Below are 18,404 nucleotides of genomic sequence, written 5' to 3'. Positions count from 1 at the left end.
TCATTCTCATTCTCTGCACTTCTACCATTAAAGCATACAACAATACAGCAAAAAGCAGTGAATCCCATAATGCACATCTAAGGAAAAGGTTCTCACACCCTTACAGTGACAGGCTTTCTTTAAGTAGTCAGTCGGAAAAAAATGCAAATGAAATTTTTTTTTTTGTTTGAAGGGAAATCTCTGATGGATTTAATGGAAGCAATTACAGTTTATCCAACCGAAACATGTCAGGCACCTATGGATGTGACATCCTGGAGGAGCTGCACTATCTGTGGATCCTCAATGTGCTGCAGGGACCGTCTCATATTACCAGCAGTGACAGACAATAACAGAAAGCAAAAGTAGAGAAAAATCAGTCAGGAAAGAGCCAGTCTGTGGCCACCAGCTTCAAAGCCTTTCCCTTTTTTGGAAGGGTTGTCATGTTGTTGCCTCTCTAGGGCACCTGTTGTCACTTGGATTTTCACTCCATTCAGTTTCCACCAAACCAAAGCAAAACATTAAACGGCAGCTGTGTCGCTCAATTTTCATGGACTGTGGTCAAATCCTGATCCTCTGTGATATGTTCAGGTTTTACAAGTTGCTGAATGTCGCTGTTTGATTTATTAAGAAAGAGATCGTCGGCCAGTAGACTGCTGCTTTCTAAGAGTATGTTAGATACTCTTACGCTGAACACCATGGGGATTGTTGCAGTCTCTCTTTGTTTTTTGTATGAATGACTTTATTTAATATTTCAGAAACTCTGTAATGAGAGCAAGGGTGAGCACATCGACAGTCCTGATCTCATAGTGTGGCTCAAGGTTGTTGGTTTGAGTGATATCAACAAAACAGAACTGGGATCTCTGATAACTTTGGCAGCTCCCAGTTTGGGTTCAGGAGACAGACAACCACTCTACTTTTAAGAATATGTTTAAAACTTTGCTTATTAATAAAACTTACAGTTATAGCTGGATCAGGTTTCATGCATCTCTTGGTTATGCTCTTACAAAGAAAAAATCAGGTTTTTGTTGTAGTAAAGTGTGAGGTGAACAGCTGCTCCGCTGGCTGTTATCAAAGGTCACCGTGCATTTGAAAGTCACCCGTCCTCTGAGATTCACTATCTGACTGACTTTGTTTCTGTATGTTTGTGTAAAGTGAGCAGTGGTTGCTGAGATGTGCTGCTATGCATGTGTATGTGTGTGTTACATGACATCAGTGTGTCCCGCTCCGAGCAGAGCAGCTGGGACTGTCGATTGTGAACAGGTGTTGCAGCTGAGATTTAGGGAGTTAGTGTTTCACTGTTTCTCTTTGTGTGTACTTACGCACACGTGTCTGGATGTATGTCCCCCGTGTGTGTCTTTGTGTGTGCATATGGCCACAAATGTAAGCATGTGTGCACATTAACCAGAATGAGTGACAATGTGCCGTTGTGTGGGCGCTGGTGGTGAGAAACCTAATAGCCAGAGACACAGTAGCTCAGCAGCAGCTGCCACTTCTCTCCGACTTAGGCTCATCACTGCAGACATATGGAAAACTCCAACCTCTGTGATTTCCATTCTTTATATTCAGGCAAAGGGTTACATGTTCCCAAGAAATACTTAAAATAAGTAGAAACACAAAGGCATCAAATACATTTATTTGTACTATATAAAGGCCTTTCATGAACAGAGCCCTTTACAGTACAGTTACCTCTACAACTGCAATTCTGGAGTTGCTGCATGGTTTGGGACTCCGGTGGACCACGGTGAGAGCCATTATTCATGAATGGAGAAAACTTGGAACAGTGGTGAACCTTCCCAGGAGTGGCCAACCTACCAAAATTACTCCAAGAGCGCACTTTCAACTCATCTAGGAGGCCACAAAAGAACCCAGAACAACATCTAAAAGAACTGCAGGCCTCACTTGTCTCATCCATGGGAGATTTCTGCTGAGTAAAAAACTCCACAAAGGCTCGTCTCACATTTGCCAAAAAACATCCTGATGATTTGACTTTTGGGAAAATATTCTGTGGACTGATGAGACAAAATTCAACTTTTAGGAAGGTTTGAGTCCCGTCACATCTGGTGTAAAACTAACACAGAATATCATAAAAGAACATCATACCAGCAGTCAAAGATGGTGGTGGTAGTTTGATGGTCTGGGGCTGCTTTGCTGCTTCAGGATGAAACCATGAATTCTGCTCTCTTCCAGAAAATACTGAAGGAGAATGTCCAACCATTAGTTTGGGTCCCTTGGCTCATACGGCAGGACAATGATCCAAAACACCAGCAAGCCCGCTTTCAATGTCTCAAAACATAAATAAATAAATAAAATGAAGGTTCTTGGAGCGGCCAGGTCAAAGTTTGGACTTAAATCAGATTAAGGTGCTTTGGTATGACCGACAAACTAAACCCTTTGATGTGGCTATATTAAAGCAATTCTGCAAAGAAGAATGGACCAAAAATACTCCACAGTGACATGAAAGAGTCATTGCCAGTTATTGATTGCAGGTCTTGCTTCCAAGGTTGGCACAAACAGTTATTAGTTTTAGGGGGCAGTTGTTTTTTCATGCAGGGCCAGGTAGGTTTTGGATGATAATGATAATAGAGAATTCACACAGAATCGTGAAGGATACCAAAGCTATGATTTGTTCATCAGACTGATGGCTGCTGGAACAAAACTGTCTTTAAACCATGCTGTCTTTCATTGAGAAGGAGGAAACTCAACGTCATTGCGTTAAGCGTGCAAGACATCAACTAAAATCAAACCAGCCAACTGCTGTGACTGCTTGGCATCCTACAGGGATGCTGGGTTTAGCTGCGGTTCAGCTTACCGATTATCCTGTTAGAAGATTTAATGATTTGACTGCGTGAGTTTCTGTTCTTTACAGATAAATCACAATGATTTAATGAGTGTTGAAATGCGAACGGTTCCTCAAGCACGACAGAGTCTGGAGCTCTTTGTTGAACCCAGCTTCACAGTTTCTTCAAAGTTTAGCTTTAAATAAATAATTGCTCCAAGATCATTGATTCAAAATGTGCATGAGACAAAGCACATTCCACCAACTGACACTTAAGACACCTGTCCTGTGATCATATCAATCAAAGATCATATCTTTTGGAGTTGACAAACAAAAACACAGTTATCTGTATACTTTAAATGGTCCATGTTTTCACTCCTGCTCTCACTCATATTTGTGTAAAGGATAAATAACATATAAAAATAATTTAAACGATGAATGTACATCCAGTAATTTTTAGCTTTCGTTCAGTCGTTTGTCTCTACCAAGCAACAACCTTAAGTGCTAGAAACTGAAGCCAAAGTTGACGTGTCAGGCCCACTTGAAGCTGGCTCCTAAAGTTTTGGTATCTATAGCTACTTTCTCCTTTTCATAACAACTTTATTTTGGGAAAATGTTTTTCTATAATTCGTCCACTTTGATACTAGAGTTTTGGTGTGGCTGCTTTGACTGTCCAGACCAGGCAGCTGTCAGCAGGTTTCACCTCTGCAGTCACTAAACTGTTGCTATTGGAACCTTTTAACCCCCTGAGGTCTAAGTCATCATTAGTGGCTAACCCTATATTAGTCAGCGAAAGGCAAAACTGACTTTTTTTAAAAAAACAAACAAACATGTAAATATTATTTTGATGTTTCTTTGTTGCCTGACTGGGAAAAAATGATTCAGCTTGCTAGCTAGCATTAGTGGATAAATTAGCAGTCAACCCTCTCAATCAAATTCACCCACTCACATATGGTGTCAAAATACTGTGATGGCAGCAGGTAAAACTAAAGGCCATTATACACTGAACGCGTGAAAAATCAACATGAAATTCTCAATTTTACAGATCGGAACTTGCCGTGTGAGTTATATACACACCCAACACAAGAAACCCAACACGTTCTTAAACAAGAAAAGGAGGAAATGGGGATTCTGGTTTCATCCCATTTTCACGAGACTGCAGCAACAGGGAGAATTTCATGGTTTGATCCAGCAGCTGAACCTGGATCATGGCCGCTTTTGTATATGTTTCAGTATGCCAGTTTGAACTCTTGGGAGCACATCTGTGGAGGCAGGTAAATCCCTTCAGAGAGCCTATGAGCGCACTTGTTGTTCTGACACAAAAAATTAGAAAAATCTCAGTAGGTTACAAAAAATAAATGCCAGTGAAATGACATGGTCAGTTGAACTGCTGCATTAAGAATACGTGAGTCTGAAAAATATTTTGACTCACGAAATGTTCACAGGGATTTTAAAGCCCTTTAGGCTGAGGCTTCAAAGTGTGACGAACAAAGCCAATGTGTGCCCCGATGGTATCTATTTCCATCTTTTATATACAGTCTGTGGTCTCTAGAGACTACAAAAATGATGTGATGTACAAAAAATTCCAAAGAGCTTAGTGACAATTTAGTTAATAAAATGTGTTTCATGTTCCGAATCCTCAAACGCTTTTGTGTTTAATGGCTGAAGAAACCATTCAAAAGCTTCCTTTCTCATTACTACTACATTACTACTCGATACTACTACAGCCGGGCAGGTCCCCCTGTCAGAAAGAAAGGCTCATGTTTCCTCTGAGAGCTTTGTCTGAGAAGAGGGGGTGGTCACCCTGAACTTGTGCACGCGCCCCGTAAGTTGTCCGGGATACGTGAGCGCGCACGTGGCCGTTGCACATGAAACTTGAAGAAGCTGCAGAGAGTTTAGAGTAAAACTCATCTGCTCCAGTCCCACGGACACCGACAGACCTCAGGAAAGAGCTCCGACACCCGAGAAAAGCCATGAAGATGCTGGCGCTGCCTCTGCTCATCACCATTTTGCACAGTGAGCTTTTTATTGTGTTCAAAACTTCAACAATTTCTGTTTTGATACTGAATCAGAGAGTGTGTGTAGCTTTCAGAGTCAGATAATTTTTACGTTATATTTATAAACAGTAACAGTGCAAACATGTATTCATACGCGATGTGAGGTTGAACTACATGTTTTATGCATTTATTATTTTAATGTCAGACCTTTTTACAGACTTATATATGCAATTACGCATTTTCTCCTCTTTCTTTCATTTTATCGCAATATAACAGTTAAGGACCTACTTTATTTTACTAAAGAAAACAACACATACCATCGTCTTACGTGATTATGCAACTCAAGTTTTATCTTATTAAGCTGCAAGAGGCCACTGAAACAAAATGTAATTCTGGGCCAAATTAACAACTTTAGAAACGACTGCATGTAGGCTAAGTGTCAAAACGAGCATTTACAAGGCTATGATATTTATTGATTGATTATTAGTGTGCGAGTTGTAGAGCTTGTGCGTGATTTCACAGACAGCGCGGAGGAGGTGCGATGCGTTTGGGGAGTGCAGTGGGGGTAGAGATTGTGCAGGGAGTGGCTGTGCTTCATGTTTACACTGAACCCGCTCTGATGCTGTTTGAACCCGAGATCCACGGGCTGATGAGACGGATCACGTGACCCCCGCGGAGGAGATTGAGATCCCAGAGTTTCAGGGAAGATAGCCCCTGACTGACCCTTAGTTGTTAATTGGACTGAGATGAAAAAGCAGTTGGTATCTGAGAAAAAATGCATTTGATGCTGCTGTGGGAATCTTAAAGGCCAAAGGCTGCCGTCCAAACAACATGTTTTACGCAGTTAATTGCGTCTTTGACGTTCTTTCTTGTATTTACATGTGAGGACCAAAAGTCCTTGTAGAGATGAAACGATTACAATCTGTTTGTTTAGACACACTGCCGAAGAAATTTTAATATTCTCTGAAAATATTTTTTTCATTACTGCACCGGAGGTATCATAGGTGGTTTTTCAGTTAGGTTACAATGTCTCCTTAAAACAGCAGAAACCCTAAAACACGTAACTTTTTTTTATAGTAGAAGCGGATTAAGTTTTAGGTTTTTCAAGTGCACATTTGAATAAAATGAAATATGTAGTGTTAAAACACCCGTTATTATGCATTCTGCATTAAAGTAAAAGTAAAAGAGTGCAGGGTGTTCAGGATCAGTCAGCAGAGATCCTCACAAGTGTGTTTTACAGATGTCTGTGCATGTGTATGCCAGAGGCGGAGCCAGACATTTGAAACACCCGGGGCTTAGCCCTAAAGGGTAGTATGCATGTGGGATTTATTTATTTTTATTTTTTGGGGGGGGGGGGGGTTAGAAATGACTGAAAGATTAATAGGCTCTGTTTTGAGTTTTGTTCAAAAAAGAATGACTTCATATAGGGAAAAATATATATCACATCTGCAGGACACCTTAAACTAGTTTTTTAATTAAGCAGCAAGGCAGAGCAAAGTCGGGGCTGTATCAAGACACGAGGACTAAACCCCAATTCAACCAGACCCAGAACTGATCCGGAATTAAAACAGGACTACAACAGTTCAAAATCAGGACTACTGAGGACTTAACCAAGACAGAACCAGAATCAGAACTAGATGATAGTAGCACTAAAAATCATCATATACCTGCACTACACTTGTTTTTTTTAATTCTACCCAAAGCACACTATTTAGATTGAGAAAAGTTTATATAATTATTTAACCTTGTTGTGCAAACAAGCCTGCATAACTTAATAAATGTAGAATTTGAAAAATAGCAAACCTAAAAAGAAACACTAGGTACAAGATACACGAGGACCTATGATACGGTGATACTTTTGGTAAACAACCATTTGACTAACATGTGTGTCTCACCTGCTCTTGTTCCATCTCTGTTCTGTCCTCATTCTCCATCTCCCTCTCTGTTCCTCTCTCTCCCTCTTTGTGCTGACAATCATCAAATATACAGTTGAAACCAGATATTTACACACTCTTCAGATAAAAACACAAACACTTTTTTAATTGTAACATCAAACCAGACTAAATGTTTTTTGGTTTTTTTTAGATTGATAAATATAAAAAACATATTTGTTAACTTTAAGAGTAAAGAGAGAAACTATCTGTATTTCTTAATTGCAAATGGCACCAAATTGTATTCAAAATTGAGCCACACTTATGGAGCTCCACAGTTCTTTTTCTGGTGTTTTGGTTGACATCTCTTGATTTTCCCATTTCAAAGAAACAGGCTCTGTGTTTTGCCTTATATGCATCCACAGGTGTGCCACCAATTTACTCACATGGACTCTACTAACCTATCAGAAGCTTCTTCAGCTCAGAATGGAATCGTCTGGAGTTTTCTTATTAATTAACAATAAACTTAGTGTATATGTACTCCTAAATTTGATCAAAGTGATAAAAAATAGACAGCTCTGTCTCTCTTTATTCTGACATTTAACTAATTCAAAAGATATTTCAATATTTATCTAAAACAAAAGTTTACTCTAAATTGATGTTGTACAGTAAAAATGTTTTATGTTTTCTCCCTAAAGTGTATGTAAATATCTGGTTACAAATGTGAATATCCTGCTGTGTACTGAAATCCCTCTTGTTTTGCATAGAAATATACTGAACAACATACAAAGCATAATATATAAAATAACATTTACCTGAGTTTTTTCTTTGAAAGAACCCTCTAATGTCCATTCTTATATTTCAGTACATAACTGAAACCGATTTAGTCGGGGAGGGTAAGAACTGAAAATATGAAATAAACACACGTAAGCTAAGACTCTCTAAAAAAATAGCATTTGTTCGGCTTTTCATTTCGCCATTTGTTGATTCACTTGAAGAGCAAGTAACGTAATATTGGTCAAGTGATCAGTTTGATATCAATCTTTCGTGATACACCGTCATATTTACATTATTTGTACGGTACGAATGATTTGCTTTGGTACCTGGTCAAACTTAAGCTCTCCTTAGTACGGCTGGCTCCGTTTCTCCAACAGCGCACTCACAGGCAGCAGCTGCCCCGCCCTCTCGCTCAGTCGCTTAGTGCCTGAGCTCGGATCATACCAATATCAGGGGGGATTCACGCACAGTCGTAAATTCCCACAGTGTGCACTATGTGCTTCGAATATTGTGTGTACTTTTTGTTTTATACAGTTGTCAGCCAGGCATCTAACTATGAAAAAATTACACTCCAAAAGACCCCGGGCTTCTGACAAAACAACCCGGGCTTAAGCCCAGTAAGCCACCCCCACGCTCCGCCCCTGGTGTATGCTATGCCAGCTGAGAAGGGTAAGGTTACTGTCATAAAGAATGGCTTTGTGTGCAACACACACACACACACACAGAGTGTGCCACACAAGAAACATGCATCGCTAGTCAGGGGTTAAAGTGGGATTTGGCAGGTGGAGGAATCTCTAAGTTTGGGTGTAGCATTGGAAAAAGAATTACTAAGAAATAAGTTACAATATGATGGGGTTTTTTTTAATCTGTAGAGGTTTTAATCAGCTGACCTGTGCTGCTACATTAATGTTAACTGTTTTTTAAAAACAAGATATAAGCAAAGGTTTCTGATTTTCAGCTGTTGACACAATCCAGCTAATATAAAAGTTAGAATTCAGAGAGTCTAATCAGAATCATCATGTTAAAAATAAACTGATGTTTGCTACCCTTGATATACATCCTAACATTGCCCACGGACAACACAGCCTGCTGTGCACCAGTAAACGTCACCACAATACTGCAAACGTACCGGTTTAGCCAACACTAAACTTTACCAGACTTCCTGATATTTTCACGCAAATTTGAATAGCATAGAATTTGTAAGCTTCAATTAGTTTGTCACATGTATAGTTCCAAAATCGGGTTTAAAAACTCTAAAATCAATTAGGACATTGTATGTAAGATTTAAATTTCAAGTTTCAATTTAAACCGATTTCACTTGATGACCATTTCCTACCCTTAAAAATCTTCTTGTCCTCTCTTTTCTTACCTCTTTCTCCATCTCTCACATTTACAACTATACATTTATTAGCAGTTATTTTGTCCAACACTGCACAGAAGTTTGTCACACAATGTTTTTACTACATATTAGTCATATTTTTCGATTTTGTTTGCAACTGTTTGCAAGTTTTATTTGAATTCACCAGCCACTTAAAAAAATGTCACTCAGTTCATGCTCGCTCCTCTTCTGTATCACTAAATGCTGGACGGAGTGACTGAAACTTTGAACACCGTTAAAAAGAAAAGAAAAGAAAAAAAAAGATGCGTTAAAAGCATAAGTGGGCTGTGGGATATCATTATTTTGTTATTACTGAGCATAATCCATACTGTCAGTCTACAGCACATGAAAAATTACCTCATTGGTCAGTAATATGCATTAATCTGTTTATCGGATTTAACTGCTCGTTAACTGAAGGACCGTTCCAGCCCACTTTCTCCCCATCTTTAATCCTCAAGTACAAGCTTGTTATGTAATTCAGTTTTACTACCAGTCTCCTCTCTGCTGCTTTCAAATGTTTATTTTTTTTTACTTAAAGCACACTTACAACTGATGGTCACGTGACACATTTAAGTTTCACAAAGCAGCTCCGCTTCAGTTTACGTGATGTCAAGGGAGTATCCTGTAACAGCAACCTCTGCGAAGCTTTCAAGTTCTACAATAAAAACTTTATTTCCAGCAAAATTGCTAGCCAATAATATAAAAGTCAGATTTTACAGCCACGTTTCAAGCGTTTATTTATTTTTTAGGTGGCGTGTCACTCTAAATTATTTTCTCTTTATCTCTTTCTGAAGGCGTCTGCTTAATGTCGAGGTAAACGTGGGTGTTTGATTGCGTGTGCTGAAGGGACAGATCACTGAAGGCGGTTATCAGGTCGCCTTAAAGCAGCTTGTCAGAGGGCCATCCATCACTTGCATTCCTGCACAGCACCGCTCCTGGCACCACCAGGATGTAGCTCCACACTCAGTGTCTGTTTGTCTCTGTCAGCATGTATTACTATGTTTATGGGCACCAGTTGCAGTTTGAAACTTTTCTTGTGAAGAACATTTTGCGTTGTGAGAACATTCAGGCCCCACAGTTTATTAGTGCTATTCTATACTTTGCGTTAAGGCTTCGACTGGAAAGTCAAATGTGTGTGAGTGCGACTGCTTCCACACAAAAACCAAGCATTAAGCAAATGTCCTGTTTACATATGAGTAAGCTTCTTGTTTCTGATGGTTTACCATGTAGCTCCTTGATCTGAAACTATAAAGATGTTTAACATTTCCATTTATGTGCTCCAGTAAACATTTAAAGATTGTACTCGATGGTCTGAGAGTAAAACTGGTCTTTCACAGGACGCTGATCTTCTCTCTTCTGCAGGTCCTGTCAGTTTATCAGTGACAGTAAGCAGCAGTAAACCCAAAGTGGAGGTTCACGAGCACACTGGTGAGACCTTACAACACTGCAGTTTTTCACATTCCTGAACATAATTTGTCTGCTATCTTAAAATGGACACAGTCTTATTGTTTCATCTTAATAAAATATATTTCATATTTAACCTATTGTAATTCCAAATAATAGGAAAACAACAAACTAGATATAAACATATCTAATATCATATTGTCCAATTTCTGTCTTTTTCTCCTCTAAAAAAACACATTCATGTTAACTGAACGCTTTAAAATAATTATTCTTTATTGAAAATTGCAACTACCAGAATATATTTCAGAATACATGGATATAAATAAAGAAATACATCATCCGTAGTCATGAGTGTGCATGAGTTGGTAAAAAACAATTAGTTTGAGACATTAAAAAAGGTAACGTAAGGATTAAAGATGAATATTGTTTTACTTTTACTTTTAGACGCTGTGCTGTCCTGTGAGTTCAAGACAGAGAAAGATCAGAACCCTCGAATCGAGTGGAAGAAGAAAGGAAAGGGGGTGACTTTTGTTTACTTTAATCACAAATTCACAGGTGAGTGACAGATCGTTACTGCATGCATTTGTTTTTTTACTTAACCTGATTTAATAAAGAAGATTTTGTGTGGCCTTTTTTTGATGTTTGCTGACACTTTGCTTTGATTGTTTTCTTTGTTCATCATTCTCCGTCTTTTGCACTTTAGGGTCTTACGCTGGACGGGCTAAGATAGAGGGAGCGACGCTGACGATACACTCCGTCACTCAGAAAGATTCAGGGGAGTACCGCTGTGAGGTGACAGCCAGCGAGGATCACGTCAACCTCGGAGAGGCCACTGTGACACTTAATGTTCTTGGTATGAATATATTACAAACGTACATAAGGATAAGGATAGGACAGATCTGTGTAAGAGGTGAACACTAAACTATTTCAGGGTGCAAGTCAATGGCACTTAACTCCTGTGATGTGACATGTGAAACAATAACGTACATGTTGGTGGAATCAGGAGGATTCACAGCAAATCTTTTAAATGTGACTGTAGTGCACAAATAACTGCAAACGATTCACACAAGCCTCCCTCACCTGAATTGTGAGATTAGGGTGAGGACAGTCGTTAAAGGTGCAATATGTGGAATAATTTACGATAGAAGCAGTTTCTCGATAGCATGGAGCAGCCACTCTGAATCTGCTCTGCTCTGGATAGGAAATTATAACCGTTACCTCAGTGCCCGTTCCGTTTATGTTGGACTGCTGTACAGGGTGCTACTCTGAGTAACTACCCCATCTCAGGCTATAGCCATATTACATTAACCTTTGGACCACCATGACTTTATTAGCATGCTAACTTTAGTAGAACTCTCCATTATGCTTGGCACATGGGTTGTTTTGCACAGACAGTGAAATCACCACAGGTCTGTACTGTTTACATCAGGTGTCTCCACTCAGGCAAAACCTCCACATCGGCGCTCGTATATGTGGAAAAGAAGTCAAAACTGAAAGCAGAAGGTGTGTCATCCTTTAATTACATCACAGTGAGGCGACAAATGTTGTGCAAATTCAAATGTCGTGTTCATTTAACAACGGATACATCATAATTTTCTCCATTAAGGTAAAAAAAAAAAAGATATAGAACAAAGATTTTCTCCATTTCTGTCAAACGTTGATGTCCAAGATACATGGTAATGGTTGCTAGGTGACAGGAGCAGAGCGTCCAGTTTAACAGCCAACAACTTCTGTGCGTCTCTGTCTTTACATCCTTTTGAGGATGCGATCCCTGAATTTGGACACATCCAATGAAATCCCAGAGATCTTTTCTGCCAATTTTGTTGTACGGTGCTGTTCATCACACCGAAAATGGTGAGCGCAAATGAGCTGTTACACAATATCCGAGCGGCTTGGTAGTGCATAGGTGTTAAAAATGACAATCTATTAATAAATCAGGTTGATTTTTTGTGTTTCAACATTTTTAAAACTTAAATGTGTAAAAGTGCTAGCCAGATGAAATCAAATCAGCCACCCTGCTGCTATGAATGTTAGGCCAGCCACCCACTAGCCATCAGTGAAGTGTGGTATTATATGATGTGGGATGTTAGGTTATCTCACTTCAGATCAAGATGAACTTTGTGATGTCGAAGCCATTTTGACATTTCATTCAAAGAGAAAATAGAGCTATTTCGTATCTTTTAGAAATAGGTAAAAATGGTTTCTTTGACATCCTCAGCTTGAAATGAGAGAAAATGGGAAAAGTACGACTCAGTAGTTTATGCATTCCTGCCATAGCACAAAGATCCAAGCTTCTAGTTTCCACGTGAAGGTCCAGCACGCACATAGAAATACCTCTGGATGCCCTTTGATATTGTTCCCATTTTATTTACATTTCCAAAGAGAATTTAGATTTTGGGGGTTTTGCAGTTTGCAGCATGAAGTAACGAGTTTACAGAGTATGTGAGATATATTTGGCAAACCACAGAAATTGTGCAAATAACAACTTCTTATAAACTTTATAATCTCTTCCATTAGGATATGTTGCAACAGCCTGACTGTTTTGTGCCAGTGTAGTTTAATTTTCTTTAAGATTATTCACCAACTTATTGAAAAAAAGCCTCATTATTATTAAATCTAAATGTCATTTGAGGTGATTACATATATACTTTCACAAAAATAACATGGTTGCAAAACAAGAGTTTCACGGATAAATTCTGTTGCCACTCTTAATACAAGTCGTGAAGTCACACGTGTCATCATATTGTGGTAAAACTCTACGCACAGTTTCTTTTACGTTGTTAGATTCCAATGAAGGTCAATGCTCACATGTTGGTCATTTGTGGACATTGTAAAGATAAAAGAATGATCGCGCAAATGTTGTTTATTGTTGGTGGAGTTCCTGGTTGGCAGCCTCCCGGCTGGCACGTGTGAAAGCCTCACTTTGACTGATATCTCTGGAGTGATGTATGGGAAACATGTTTGGCTGAATAGACACTTGGTTGGTGGCTGCAGGAAATGCACTTCCAGATCAATACATCAATCTAACATAATTTATAACAAAAGGAATCATCAGACCTCTCTAGTTTTGCCTAAAAAAGTCTATTAAGTGATATTACACTATGCAGATGTTAACATTTTAAGCATTTGTAGGGAGACTTTCGTGTTGTCTTACAAATTGAAAACATAATATATTTAAAAAATATATAGTTTTACCTTTTTCTGTCTTTCCCCCCTCTCAGTGCCGCCTCATGTCCCTTCCTGCAACGTGCCAAGCTCCGTGTTTGTAGGGTCAGGCCTGGAGCTTCTCTGTAAGGACAAACTGAGTGTGCCTCCTGCTACCTACCGCTGGTACAAAGACAACAAGGCACTAACAGCCACGGGAGAGACTCCTTACAGCATTGACACAAACAAGGGCACACTGGTGAGTGCTACCTAAAATTTTCAAATACAATATAATATAATGTACAGAATGTTATACAAGGATCCAAAAACACAACTGTTATTCCTTTCGTGTACCCTGCCGCCTGCCTCTGTTTGTCTGGAGCAGAAGTTTAAAAGTGTGTCCAAGGTGGATGCGGGGATGTATCGCTGTGAGTCCTCCAACAGTGTGGGGGCGCCCAAGAGCTGTGTGGCCCAACAACTCAAAGTTGTTGACTGTAAGTATTTTAAGAAAGTACTCACTGGTGATTATGCATCACGCTCTGGAGACCAAATAATAAAAAAAATCTGATTCTGCTGCTTCCAGATCCTTTGAATATGACGATTTTAATAGCAGGTGCTGCAGGTTTGGCAGCGTTCATGCTTTTCTGCTGCATCTGTGTGTGTGTCTGCCGACACCGAGGCTGCTGCAAAAGTAAGTAGTGCAGTGCTGCCACAGATGTGTTCAATTCATCCATCCATCCATCCATCCATCCATTCGCTTCCACTTATCCTTTTCAGGGTCGCGGGGGGCGCTGGAGCCTATCCCAGCTGTCATAGGGCGAGAGGCGGGGTACACCCTGGACAGGTCGCCAGTCTGTCGCAGGGCCAACACACAGAGACAGACAACCATTCGCACTCACTTTCACTCGCACATTCACACCTAGTGACAATTTGGATTATCCAATTAACCTATCCCCACAAGCTGCATGTCTTTGGACAGTGGGAGGAAGCCGGAGTACCCGGAGAGAACCCACGCAAACACGGGGAGAACATGCAAACTCCACACAGAAAGACCCCGGCCTGATGGTGGAATTGAACTCAGGACTGTGCGGCAACAGTGCTAACCACCGTGCCACCGTGCTGTTCAATTCAATTCAATTTTATTTATACAGCACCAAATCACAACAACAGTCGCCTCAAGAGCTTTATATTGTAAGGTAGAGCCTACAATAATACATGCAGAGAAAAACCCAACAATCCTATGAGCCCCTATGAGCAAGCACTTTGGCGACAGTGGGAAGGAAAAACTCCCTTTAACAGGAAGAAACCTCCGGCAGAACCAGGCTCAGGGAGGGGCGGGGCCATCTGCTGTGACCGGTTGGGGTGAGAGAAGGAAAACAGGATAAAAGAGCGCGTTTAGGCGTGTGAGAAAAACACTCGAGTGCGTCCTGTCATGTAATAATTCTGCATTATTTGCGTAATATGCCAACGATTTGTCACGTCCTGAGGCGTTCCATGGGAATGCGAAAGGTGACCGTCTGCATTCCTATGCTACGCACCGGATTGTGCATGTGCAAATGGAATGACACTCCCGCTGTAACACAACCCAGCTGTGTATTCCAGCCCTAACCCTAACCTTAACCCTAGTATTCAGCATTTTCTTTTAAAAAAAGTTAAAATACTGTTTTATACCAGATTAGATGAATTTCCTCTGTGGGCGTGGAACAGGATTGAGTTGACAAATGCAAATTTTAATTTTAAACAAAATTAGTATGAGAACAATCACGTGTATGTGTTTCTGAACACGGTACTTTATCAAATATCCAAGGGCTATTTGGGTGGAAGAGGTCCTCTTTGCCAGTCTTTCATATTAAAATGAATAGTTTTTGCAGAAGGTATTTGGTTATTCTTCTGATCAGGTTGTAATGCTAATGCTCATGCTAATGTTTTGAAAACAACAATAAGGTGAGAAGCACAGAGAAAACAACTCTGACATATGTAGTAACATAGTGTCACCATTTAAAAATGCTCTCATGAAAGAATCCTTCCTGCATTTAAAGCCTTACCTAAAAAAAAAAACCTTTCAATTGTTTGGATTTTACTGCTTTCAGATTTACTGTTTTACTGCTCTTCTTATCACTGTTTCCTGCAAGCAGTTGTTTTCACCGATAAACCCTCTTTGCACAACCGGACTTAGCACCAAATAACAGAAAGACACATTTGGTGACTAAATGAAGGGTTTGGTAGAGACCCAACAGAACTAATAAGAAAAACTTCAGTTAAACATAAAAATGACTACTTGAGTAAATCTCTGTATTTTCGAGTTCTCCCAGAATTGAGGTATTGTGACCACAACTGACAAATTTTCATGTATTGACTAATTTTTTCTTTGTTTTTTATTCGAACAGAGAGCAAGAAAACAAAAAGGTGGGTGTTTCTTCTTCCGCTCTGCATGTTGCCTTTATTATTATTACAAAATAATAAGTGTTGACTAAACTGCCCTCCCCCTTGCCTTTCAGCACCAAGTCCTACAACCCTCCTCCTCCTCCCACCCGCAACGTGAGTGATCAAAGGCCTCGTTATCAAGTCAGGGCTTGTTTTGCATGCATTCATTAGAAATGCAACTGTTGATAAGCTTCCGATAACACCAGGCACAAGCTAATGAAAGGAAATGTGTCACTGTATGTCTCTCTGCTCCCTACAGCTCAAGCACTACAAACAAACTCAGTCCTTCATGATCTGAGGGCGAAGCCTTCTTCCTCTTTGACATCAAACCATCCAAAAAACTAAAGTAACTGCAGTTACTGCTCAAAACACCGGGAGGTTGTTCGACTGTCGCCACGCTTTTGGTTGGCTGCTCGATGCCGTCTGGGATGGAGATGAAGATCGAGGCCTCTTGAAACGTCAAGCAAAAGCAAAGACGTGAAATACTTAGCAACAGGTTTGCTGCTTTGTAAATAAAATTACGCACTGACAGTTTAAAGGTAGCTCAAGCACACGTCAAAATGTATGACTCTACCACTTTATCAAATGCTGTGTAACTGTTTTCACGATGTTCTTTGTCTTCAGTGTTTCAAAACACTTCTAAAATCGGTTTTCCACCTTTACTTGGAGAACGTTTTGGCTCTTTAGTCCCACCTACTGGTCAGGAACTAACCACCCACAGTATTACTGCATACACTAAACCATGGATCGAATCCTTCTTCCTGGTTTCACTTAATATTACATATAGAGATACTATTTTATATGTCGTTATCTTTCTCTTCGTGTTTTTACATATTTTTTCTAAACCTATTTGTAAGCCGATCTCTTCTGTATTTTTATATCTTTGGTTGTATTTGCTTAAATTCTGATCATATAAATTGAGTGAGAGATGAACAGGTGTCTGCACACACTGAATGACGTTTTGGAAGCTTTGTAAATGTTTTGTACTCAAATCTTGTGACGACTTTAATCCAATAAAGAAAGGATAAGAAAGCTCTTTGCAATTCAAGCTGGATTATTTATTGTCACAGAGTCAGGCACACACTCAGGGCGGGAAGTACAATATGCTGATTTGTGCAGTGACATTAATGTCGGTATGTGTTCAAAGTATTTGTGCAAATTTCAAAGAACAGAAACAGGATTCATATTTAATCCTCAACATTTTGGGCAAAGCTGCTCTCAAAGCAAACTTTCCAAATGCTTTTTTACTCTACACTGGAAGTTTTTGAACTACAGCAAAACTCCCACTTTATGTAAGATAGCACAGTATTGTGTCCCCTTGTCCCACATATTTCCCAACTTTTGACATTTCTATTGGCGTCTTTTATAAAAACAAATTGTCTGCTGCTCAAAGAGAAATGTTTTTCTAGTACTCACACTAAAAACATTGTAATAGTTCTTGTCATAAAAAAGGAATACGCAAGTGTACAAAGAAAACATCGAAACAAACAAGCTCCATTCAAATTGAATACAGTGTACCTGTCCTTCACATACCACAAATCTTTAAACTGCACTCATAGTGTTTCTTCTTTCATCTCTTCTGCTCCAAAATGAGTGACTATGCTATTCTTTACCACCCGTTTGGTGTCAAAGAGAGACATCTCATTTGGGAACTGAAATTACTTTTAAAAGTCATTCAAACTACTTAATATACTGTAAAAACAATGTTGAAATAAATAAACTGATTATTACTGCACGCTGTGAACATAAGCAACAACAGAATTAATGTGCTTTCCTCTGCTTAACCACTATGATGTGTGGTTTTAAGGACTTGTGTGATATGATCTCTCATCCCCTCTGTGGGTTTTTGTCTTTCCAGTCAGGCTAATAGGAGCAAAACTTTTAATACTAAAGATGAAAGATTTTATAGGAGTCCTCATTTCATCACTTATTTGTAGCAAACAGCTTTTTGAGTGTGCACACATTCCTTACATTCCTCACTTGACCACTAGAGAGCACTGCAGCACTGGCTGTATCTGTTCATACCATCAGAGACCACAGGCCTGTGGCTACAGGATGCCTTTATCTATTATTTGTCTACGAACAGTAGCTCTATTGTCGTTCTCCTTGTGTGCTTTTTGTTCTCCCCATTGTAATGCCCATAAATTAAAACCCTGAAATGCACTTGTTTCCTGCAGCTTTTATTCCATTTTCTTTTCCAGGGGGATGATCTATTATCTCTTAATGCATCTATATATTTTTTTAACATTTGATTCACGTTTTACTCAGATCTTCAAGATCTGTAATGGCTACAGAATGCACAATGTCAGGAACCGGCAGCATGGATCTATTCTCGCACATGGTAATAACCTTTTCTAATGATCACAGTAAGCACATCCTATTGATCTGCTCCTATGGCTCTATGGAAGCTCAGATTATTCTCTGTCTCTCTGGCTGCAAAGAACATTAGGCGAGCTATAAAATGCAAATGTTCTCACAATCTGTCACGTGTGGGGGAAATGTATCCTCAGTGGGAGCCAATTTTGATTTTAGCATAATGACAACACATTTTTGTTTCATTTTTTCAGTAATTAACTGCTCACCATTGGGTGTAGTGTATGCAGATGAGATGCCTTCCACGCTGTAGGCCTATGCATTATGCAGACACTTTTTAT

The 18,404-nt window shown here is 39.6% G+C and overlaps 1 protein-coding gene across 2 annotated transcripts; it reads left to right on the top strand.

The window, feature by feature from the left end:
- The first annotated feature begins 4,472 nt into the window (after window positions 1-4,472).
- Window positions 4,473-16,760, top strand: jam2b (junctional adhesion molecule 2b). Of its 2 annotated transcripts, XM_084908488.1 has the most exons (11): window positions 4,473-4,481; window positions 4,735-4,771; window positions 10,141-10,206; window positions 10,627-10,737; window positions 10,886-11,035; window positions 13,404-13,585; window positions 13,712-13,820; window positions 13,910-14,017; window positions 15,714-15,732; window positions 15,825-15,864; window positions 16,010-16,760. In XM_084908488.1, the coding sequence occupies exons 2-11, from the start codon at window positions 4,735-4,737 to the stop codon at window positions 16,046-16,048; spliced, it is 861 nt and encodes a 286-aa protein (XP_084764614.1). In that variant the 5' UTR covers window positions 4,473-4,481; the 3' UTR covers window positions 16,049-16,760. The 2 variants fall into 2 exon arrangements, with proteins under 2 accessions (XP_084764614.1, XP_084764613.1); XM_084908487.1 differs by lacking the exon at window positions 4,473-4,481 and having other exon boundaries at window positions 4,616-4,771.
- Window positions 16,761-18,404: the final 1,644 nt, after the last annotated feature.

This window comes from Perissodus microlepis, chromosome 16, assembly GCF_051167445.1.
Source record: "Perissodus microlepis isolate ML-2025 ecotype Zambia chromosome 16, ASM5116744v1, whole genome shotgun sequence".
NCBI classification, from domain to species: Eukaryota; Metazoa; Chordata; class Actinopteri; order Cichliformes; family Cichlidae; genus Perissodus; species Perissodus microlepis.
Note: the sequence above shows the minus strand (reverse complement) of the source record. Positions and strands in the feature narration are given on the sequence as shown.